The sequence below is a fragment of the Lycium barbarum genome, chromosome 5, assembly GCF_019175385.1.
Source record: "Lycium barbarum isolate Lr01 chromosome 5, ASM1917538v2, whole genome shotgun sequence".
NCBI lineage: Eukaryota > Viridiplantae > Streptophyta > Magnoliopsida > Solanales > Solanaceae > Lycium > Lycium barbarum.
The window spans coordinates 59,268,317-59,278,055 of NC_083341.1; the positions used below are offsets into that span (position 1 = coordinate 59,268,317).

The window sequence follows — 9,739 nt, forward strand, 5'->3', positions numbered from 1 at the left end:
TAGTGATGAGATTAGGCAGTACATATTTCAGTCTTCCATGCACAACTCTTGAAATAACTTTATTAAGCTTATAGGCCTCATATCAACATAAGTCTGTACATCATTTTTCTTAGGCAGCAGCACCAGATTAGTATGTGTAATTGACTTTGGAAGAGTAAAACCTTCATAAAAGGATTTAACAATATTGAACACATCATCCCCTACTATATTCAAACAGATTTGGAAGAAAGCACCAGAAAAACCATCAGGACCACATGCACTGGCACCATTCATTGCAAACACTGCAGTTTTAACTTCTTCTATATCAGGCAAAGCCACAAAAGTTAAAATGTCATCCTCAGTTACCATAGCCTGAATGTGATTCAGTAAACTAAAATTAGCAGATTCCTCCTCATGTGAGAACTATTTTTTAAAGAAACTTTCTGCTTCCCTAGCCATGTCTGAAGCTTCATCTAACCAATCATCATTAGCATTCTGAATTCTTTTTACTTGTAATATCTTTCTCCTACCATTTACTAGATTATGAAAAAATCTAGTATTTCTGTAACCTTCTGCAACCATGTTACATTTGCCTTTTTCCTCCAGAATTCCTCCTCAAAGTGTAAATACTTTTTGAGTTCAACATGAGCCTGTTGGAGAACCATTCTGTTCATAGGGGAAGGATCAGTCTAGAAAAACTCTTCCTTGAGCCTGACTATTTCTTCTCTAATCATCAACTGCTTGAAAATATCACCATATACCTCCTTACTCCATGCAGATAGAATACCTTTTAGATGCTTCAACTTTTGTTTAAACAAAATAAAAGGATTCCCTGTCACCTTTGAGGCCCAATTATTGCTAACAACAGATAGAAAATCTTGGTGTTCTCTCCAGAATTTTAAGAATTTAAAGGGCCTTATCACCACCTGACCTTGCTCCTTCAAAGAGATGAGTAGAGGAGCATGGTCAGAGCCAGTTCTTGCCAAATGCTCTATTTCAATGTCAGCAAACCATTGCTGAAACTGTTGATTGAAGAAAATTCTATCCAATCTCTCAAAAATACAATCAGCACCTCCTCTACCATTCCACCAAGTAAAATGACTCCCTTTAAAACTAGTTTCCAATAGTTCACAAGAATTCACATAAAAGGCAAAATCTTTATAGTCTTGAGGCTGAACAGGAACCCTACCTAGTTTCTCATCTTCATGCAACACAACATTGAAGTCCCCTCCAACTAACCATGGAGAATTAGTGGAACCTGCTACATTATATATGTCTTCCCATAACTGTAATGTTTCCCTTTCATCACACTTTGCATAAACTAGTGTGATGACCAAGGTTTTATTCCGATCTAGGAAAACCAGTTTCAAGGAAACTTGTTGTACAGAATCAGAAATCACCTCTACATCCACATTGTCCTCTATAAAGTACCAAAGTTTTCCTGAATTGTTTACTCCAGCATGAGTCATTCCTAATTTCCTTCTATATTTATCAATACATCTTGCTTGTTGAAAAGGCTCCATCAAAACAATAAAAGAGAATTTATGATGTCTGTGCAACATTTGTAATCTATGAAAAGCTTGTTGAGTTCTCACAGTCCTTATATTCCATATGAAAGCTCTCATTATTTAACAATAGCTTTAGAAGCAGTTCTCTTTGACAACACTCTAACTGGTGCTTGAACTTGTGTTGGACCTTTTTTCTTTCCTTTTTCCCCCCTTTATAGCTGTTTTGGAAGGAGAATCTGGCATTGAGTCTGCATATTTGTCTTCAATCACATTATCTTCTATTTTCTCTGATGGCTGCATGAACTCCTCTGCTATATTATGAGAAACCAAATCATGCAAATTTCTCATTGGAGAGTTTTCCTTCAAAGGAGAAACTTTCCCACCACTTGACTTGCTTGCTTCTCCTACTGCTTTTGCTGAGATAACATCTTCTGACTGAACCTCTGGTGATCTAGGAGGGTACCATTCAGATTGAATGGTCTCTCCAATATTATCATGACACTGCACCACTTCCTGAGACTGCTGATTCACTAAAACATCTGCTGGAGGATCTAAATCCTCTCCCTTCTTTATAGCTTCCTCTCTACTTTGCTTGTCTGTATTAATCAGGTCTTCCACATGCTTTCCATCTTCCTTATCCTCCAGCATTTCATGTTCTACTCTATCACCCCATTTTGAGGGAGATAGAGTATTTCTTGCCAATATATCAACAACTAGAGTAACCTCCTTTCCTTCCACCTTCTTATCTTCCACAGATACCTGATCCATCTTTTGATCCATCAAATTATCATCCTTAGTAGCTGAATGTCGACAATCCTGCTCATCTCTTTGAATAGCCTCATTTATCAATCCCCCTACTGTTTTGACACCAAAATCAGGCCTTGTTTGACCATTATCATCAACAAGATCAGATTTCGTTTGGTCCTTGATGCCTTCCTCACCATCCTGTTTTGTCACCTCTTCATTGCCTAAAATATCAAACTTGTTTTGAGTAATTATCACATCCTAGCCTGATCATTGCCTATCTCATTGGAAATCCCTGAGACATTTTCCTTTGCTATCATTCTATTATCTTTGACGGGGTTAAAATTGACAGCATTTCCAAAAACCTTCCCACGAGTTAAATACTTGTCATGCCTAACTTTATTCCATGCACTACTATTAGTATTCAAAATCACTTCACCATTCTGCTTCCCATCCTTCACTTGTTTATCAGCTGATGTAACAGTTCTTAATTCAAAATGAAGAATTTGACAACCCTCTTCATTATGACCTTGTAGCATGCATTGTTTACAGTATTTTGGCAACACATCGTACTGTATCTTAACAACCACTTCCCTAGACTTGTTATTGTCCTCATCAACCATATATATTATTACAAAATCAGGGAGACCATCAAGCAAATCCACCAACACCATGTCCCTCGCATAACTAGGTCTAGTTTTATTAATAGTAGCCATGTCCAATTGTAATGGCTTGCCAACTACAGATGCCAAAGAAAATAATGATTCTTTAACAAATAAAGTTGGCAATAGATGTGGAAAATAAATCCAAGCCATAGCTTTTGTGGTTTCTTCTTCAATTTTAAACATAGGATCGTATATCACGTCCACGGCTTTAGCCTTTAGCTAGGGGTCGACAAGGGAGCTACCCCTAATCCCTACTTTCAGCGGCTTGATATGCATGCTTAGGGAAGCAACTTTATAATAAAGTTTGGGGGGTGTGGACACACTTGCGCGAATTCGGCTTGCTGGGTGAGACTGATAGAAAGAAAGGACGGGGGGCAGCGGGAAAGAGTTTGACGATCTAGTTACTAGGATCGTATATCAATGGTCTCATATGATAATAATACCCATCTTTTGAATTAATATTGTGAATACCTTTAGAAGTCATCGTAATAAAATCTTCCAATAGATCAATCCTTATTAGAATATGACGATGTCTAAATAAACCAACCCTATATCTACCTTTGATACCACATTGTTTTGGAATTTGGACTCTCAGTTCCTCCAACTCTGGCCATCCATATGAAAATTTTCCCACCACTGCGTAGTCGAGTTCTTCAATGGAGTTCATACGTATAACCTCAGCCTCTGTCCATCTAACCACATGTTTTCCATCCTTTAGCTCTACTTTTTTGACCTCAATAGGTTCAATATCATTTTTGGACGTCTGCATGTCATGATTCAAGTGTTTTGGATCAACTAGATTGGCATATGATAGGGTTTTGTCTACGTTTAGTACTGTATTAGGGTTATTGTTCAAGGTAGTTATTGTTGTGGGGTTCAAAGAAGGGAACTGGGACGATGAAGCAATATCATGGCCAACCACCACCGTAGCCACCAACATTAAAGTAGGGTTTGCATGAAGAGGGAGAAGAGAGCTTTTTTGAAAATCCTAGAGCTTGTTTGGATGGGCTTATAATAATACATTTTACCATTAATTATTTATAGTCACACATATATCTATGACTCATTTTCAAGCACAAGTTTCAAAAGTCTTCGTTTTCTTCTTAAGCTCCGTGTCCAGTCAAAAACCTTCATATAAAATGGGATGGACGGAGTACTAATAAATAAAGTGATACTCCCTCCGTGCCAATTTAAGTGTCTTACTTTCCTTTTTGGTTTGTCCCAAAAAGAGTGCCTATTTATGTATTTAGTAAGTTGACAATTCAAACATCCTACATGGTAATTTTATAACGACATGATTTAAAGGACATTTTAATACATTATACACATCTGCAATTTAGAACCAAAAGTTTCAAAAGTCTCTCTTTATTTCTTAAACTCCGTGCCTAGTCAAACTACGACATTTAAAATGGGAGGAGGGAGTAATATTATTTAATATCACCCAAATTATTATAAGTCATCTTAATAATTGAAATCAATCAAATATACTTACAAAGTTGTGTAGCCACTAACAATTCCTTGACCTTTCCAACTCAATAATTAATAATAAGGTTAAAATAGATATAAAATGATAAACTATCTCTTGATTTTCTAAACTGGACAAGTAAAAATGGACAACTATTTTTAGTATTGTGAACAAGTAAAAATTGACTAAGGGAGTAGTATTTTTAATTTGTGTACACCCTTTAAAAAATCATTCATCCCTAGAAAGTAAGAAATATTTTCATCAAATTCTCCATAATTAATAAATAGTGTACTAATTTAATATAATTTTTTAATTATCTAAAAATTCACTTTTCTAAATAAGGATAAGTTTGGAAGTGTCATTAAATTGTTAGGCCTAACCAGGTAATTATGTGTCCACGCTCGTGCTCTCGGCGTATGTTAGCTTAACCCGTGCCGGTGAAGGCTGGCATGGCCAAGGGAGGCAAATGAGGGCGTGGCCGACCAAGGAAAGAATCTCTCACCATCATCGAAGGCGCTCTAGGGATCCAATTGAACAACAGTGGTGCGAAAGGACAACTTTCAACTACTCCTTCGGTGCTGCTTAGTGCTGGATCAATGGTAGTGGGTAATACACGACCTAGTGCTACTAAAAAGCTTGACCTAAGTCCTGTGCAGCTAGGTGCGTCGTTTAGCAGTTCTGCTAAATCCTTGGTTGTAGAGAAAACTAAAAAAAAGCAACACATGCTAAACTGGTTCCAATACCCCCAATTGCTGACACCCGATCTAACGTTCTGACTGTACATACAAGCCCAGTGATTGAGGAAGTGTTTGTTGATGGAGATGAAGATGCGAATCAAAAGCCCCCTTGGTCTAACCTATGCAAGAACAATAGATCTACTGAAAGAGGGCTGCCATTATCATATATACCTTCTAAGGTGATTGATGGTAAAATTGTTATTCAACTAGAGAAATCCAATGTTTAGAAAAAGCAGAGACCCGATGTTTAGAAAGAGCTAGAGAAGTGGAATTGTGCCATTGTAGTATATGTAGTTGGGGCTAAACCAGGTTATAATGCTATGTTGTTTCGGTATATTGTACAAAATTGGAACTGTGTATCTAAACCGGCTATCTTTCTACATGATGAAGGGTACTTTACCATTAGGTTCCAAACCATAGGGGATAAGAATGAAATTATGTATTTTGGGCCTTATACTATCAATAATAAACCTCTAATGTTGAAGCAATGGACCTCTACTTTTGATTTTTCTAATGAATTTATTTATGAGATTCCACTATGGGTAAAGTTTCCTAACTTACCCATCAGGTGCTGGAGTGGTGAAGCACTAATGAAGATTGCTAGTGGGCTGGGGAAACCCTTGTATGATGATGAATGCACTGTTAACCAGTTAAGGATAACCTATGTAAAGATGTTAACAGAGATTAATGTTATAAAGCCTCTACCTGATGAATTGACCATCCTTGACCCCTCTGGCATTGAGTTCACTCAAGACATAGAGTTTGACTGGAAACCAGAGTTTTATGATACATGCTTTGTCATTGGACATAAATGTAAGCCTCAAGTGCAACCGGTGGTTCAGCAAGCTCCTCATAATAGAAGGCATAGGTATAAAAAACCCGTGCAAGAATGGAAATACAAAGGCCCCATCCCTATAGATGATGCTATTTATATAACACCTCGTATCTTACAACAAAGGTTAGACTCGTATTGTTAGAGTTTTATAGGAAATTTGAAGGTTTGAACGTTTTGAGAAAGTGGCCGAGGAGCCTATCACGGGCAGCCATAACCCATCGATTAGTTGAGAATTTTGAAAAGGTTCCTTAATGAAAGTGTAGTACGTGGAAGTAGCTTTCCAGGCATATAAGGATCAGGCCAATCAGAGCAAGGAGATATGATCCTCGCAAGGTGGCTAATAGTAAGGTGCTTAAGATTAGATGGAATCGCCTAAGTTTTTGATAGGTCCTTATTCCAGCTCGATTTCGTGAAAATCCATTGGGAATTTGAGAAATCTTAAAACATTAAAGCTGTAGATCTTTGAAATACCTTCCAACGATATATTATGGAGCCAAAACAGAGCCCTGTGCTAGAAGTTATGGCCATTTTACCACCTGTAATGCAAGCGGATGCGCAAAGACGGGTTTTCGAGGCCCAAAGACGGCCGTCAATGCCCAAGGACAGCTTGTCAATGCACAAGAAGGGCCGTCAACTTATTGAAGACCTGTCAACTTGCACAGCCAGTGAAGATCGTCAAAAACGCTTTTGATTTTTCGAAACGACGGTCACAATGACGAATCTTCAACATGTTGACGGTCCATTAAGTGAACCGTCAATATACGGCGACATCAAAAAGTATAAATAGGGCCCTGCAGTCTAGGAAATCAGTTTTCATAATCCATTAAGCCCTAGAACGAAGTTTCTCTTCTCCAAACAATACAAGGCTCTAAGGTAAGCATCTTAAACACTTCCAAGTCAATTCTAGCATAAGATTACGTAACCTAATTAGGGAATAATTTTTCTTAACCTAGGGTTTTTGTTATATCCCGCATTTTGTACATTCGGATAATTCAGGATAATTGCGGGGAGCTAAGAGTAAGGCTATATTTCGATCTTGTTTAATACACAAGTTGTTTATGAATATTATTGGCATGGAATATTGAGAAAGGCAAAGGGCGAAAAGGGAAATTCGCAAGACGACTCATAGAAATATTGAGGAAGGCTAAAGGGTAAAATTGAAATTTCGAAAATTAGTTTCGTGAATTACAAAATGAACCAAAAGAAGTTGGGCTTGGAAGATAAAAAAAAAACGAACAAGAGAGGCCCAATTTTTGGTGGTGGCCGGCCATGGTCCAAATAAAATGGCCCAAGCCCATAAAAATCAAAACCATGTGATAAATAAGAGAAAAGGGGCCATAATTCTTCATTGCTCAAGGAACTTCAAGAAAACAAAAGATAGACCAAGAAAAAGAAAGGCCATTCGACCATAGAAAATAAAAAAATAAAAGTATTTAAGTTTCCAAACTTTGATCCAAAAATTCTTTTCTTCTTGAATCCTTACTAAGTTCAAGGTCCTCTACAACATGGAGTAGTTGTTGGAGCAAGAGAGCCACTATTTGTTGCAAGTTCATGATTCTAGACAAAAGAAAAATGGAGGGAAAAAGGTAAGAATTAATTCCCTTTTATATGTTATGGATGAATTATGTATGTTGAAGTGTGTAGAAAAGGATTAAATTCATAAAATATGTGTGTATATGTGTTGGCCGAATATGGTGGTATCATGTAGAATAAATGAAATGATTTTATTTAGCATTTTGATTGTTGTTGTGTTGTGAATTTTATGATGTCAAATGAAGATTTAATGATTGGAAATGAGGTTGAAATCGTTGTGAATTATGGAGGAGGCTAATGCGATATTAGTATGGTTTCTTACGATTATAAGAATGAATGATATTGCTAAAGTGTAGAAAGAACGGGTTAATTTTATGTAGTGTGTTGGTTGTTGTGATGTATAGAAATGGATGGAAAATTCATGAAAAAAAAATACAAAAATGCATGTAGTTGTTGTGGCCGAATGATGGTTGTTTTGGTAAGTTATGATGAATGGATTCTATTTGACATCTTAGTAGTAGTCGATGCGGATTCTATGATGAAAATGATGGTTTGGTAATTCGAAAGAAAGTAAGGAATGTATTATTGATGTTTTTGTTTAATTAGGAAGGTTGCGGAGTGTGTTGTGATAATCGGTTGGAACCTAAATGAAATGCCGTTGAATTATGTAAAACAAGTTATTAATGTTAGAATGCATTTTGAGTAAATTGTTGAAGATTGGAGATATGATTGTTGGCATTGTTATTGATATTTTGGCCGAGTTCCATTCTCGGGTTTGTTGTTGATGATTTAGCCGAGTAGACTCTCGGGGATGATGTATTTACAGGGGAGATGCTGCCGAAATTTCAGCAGAATATAAGCGAATTTATTTGAGAAGTTAAGACAAGTGAATGACGATAAATCTAATGATCATGTGAATTCTTTTGTATGTAGACTAGCAAGTTTGGACAAATAAGCGTACCTAGTTGGTCGTGGCATAGGTATGTAAGGCTTACCCTTTCTTTCTTTGGCATGTCCTAGAGCCACATAAGGTATGATATGAAATTCACTTTGGGGAAATTCTACTCTTGAATTCTGAGTTTTGTCCCTAAAGAGTTATGTATGCGTAAATGTTCAAAGTTTTGTTTGATATGTTTCTGAATGGCATTTGAAAGACAATTGGTATGATTAACATTTTGATTTCCAAATGATAGTACGTTTAACTATTCCATTGAGTCTTTAATATATTTTGATATGTACCTATGATTCTAAAGGTTATATTTGATTTGATCCATATGATATCCGGAAGAGATTTGTTTCTGAAGTTCTATTTAATATGTTTCCGAGTCTGCCTACGATTCTGATTCACTTCTGATATAAGTATGTCTGACATGATCCAGTTTGTTATACGATTGAGTAACGAGATAAGTATAAAGAGTTTTGTTTCTGAAAGAATTTGTAAGTCATAATGTCCCTAACCTTCGGAAAAGATCTCAGATTTGCTCTAAATTGCTTATAGAACGTTCTGTACTTCAAACGTTTGTAACTTTCTCATACGAAGTCGGATTGACCTGAAACTTGTTTTCGAGCCTTCAAATGTCAGTAAGTGTACGTATCTATTGAGTCTTGATTTGTGTGCATATGGTTTCGCACTACTCTGTTCGTGCAAGCCTCAGTTTGGATTTCACTGAGCCCGGGCCAGGATATGTTCTCGTGCGTATTCCATCGCATTGTTCACCGAGACCCACTAGTAGAGGGCCGGGACACGTTATATGATGATGGCGCCAGATCCGGACCGGATCCCCTCTACCGAGTCCCTTATTGAAGGGCTGGGACACGTTATCCACCGAGTCCCTCATTGGCGGGCCGGGACACGTTACATGCATACATGATATTTGATGTGACATGCATGATTTTATCTACCGAGTCCCTCGTTTGAGGGCCGGGACACGTTATGCATATGTGATATACGATGTTGACATACATGATTCTATTCACCGAGTCCCTCACTCGAGGGCCGGGACACGTTATTTGCACATGTGATATGTTATATGGATCGGGCTGCACGTTCCGCAGCGATATATATGTATATATATGTATGGATCGGGTCGTACGTTCCGCGGCATTATTATATTACGTATGACATTGGCATCCATGTTTTGTGTCTGGAAAAACAAGCATTTTGATATTCTGGTGTTTTGGTAATTTGGATCTGTACTTCTTCTGATACATGATTCGCGTTTGGAAATTAAGTATTTTGGTGTTCTGGGTAATGTACGTACCTTTTGTACTGT

The 9,739-nt window shown here is 37.3% G+C and overlaps 1 protein-coding gene across 1 annotated transcript; it reads right to left on the reverse strand.

The window, feature by feature from the left end:
* Positions 1–668: 668 nt before the first annotated feature.
* On the reverse strand, positions 669–1,604 carry LOC132639421 (uncharacterized). The gene has a single exon (XM_060355866.1). The coding sequence runs from the start codon at positions 1,602–1,604 to the stop codon at positions 669–671; it is 936 nt and encodes a 311-aa protein (XP_060211849.1).
* Between the last annotated feature and the right edge of the window lie 8,135 nt (positions 1,605–9,739).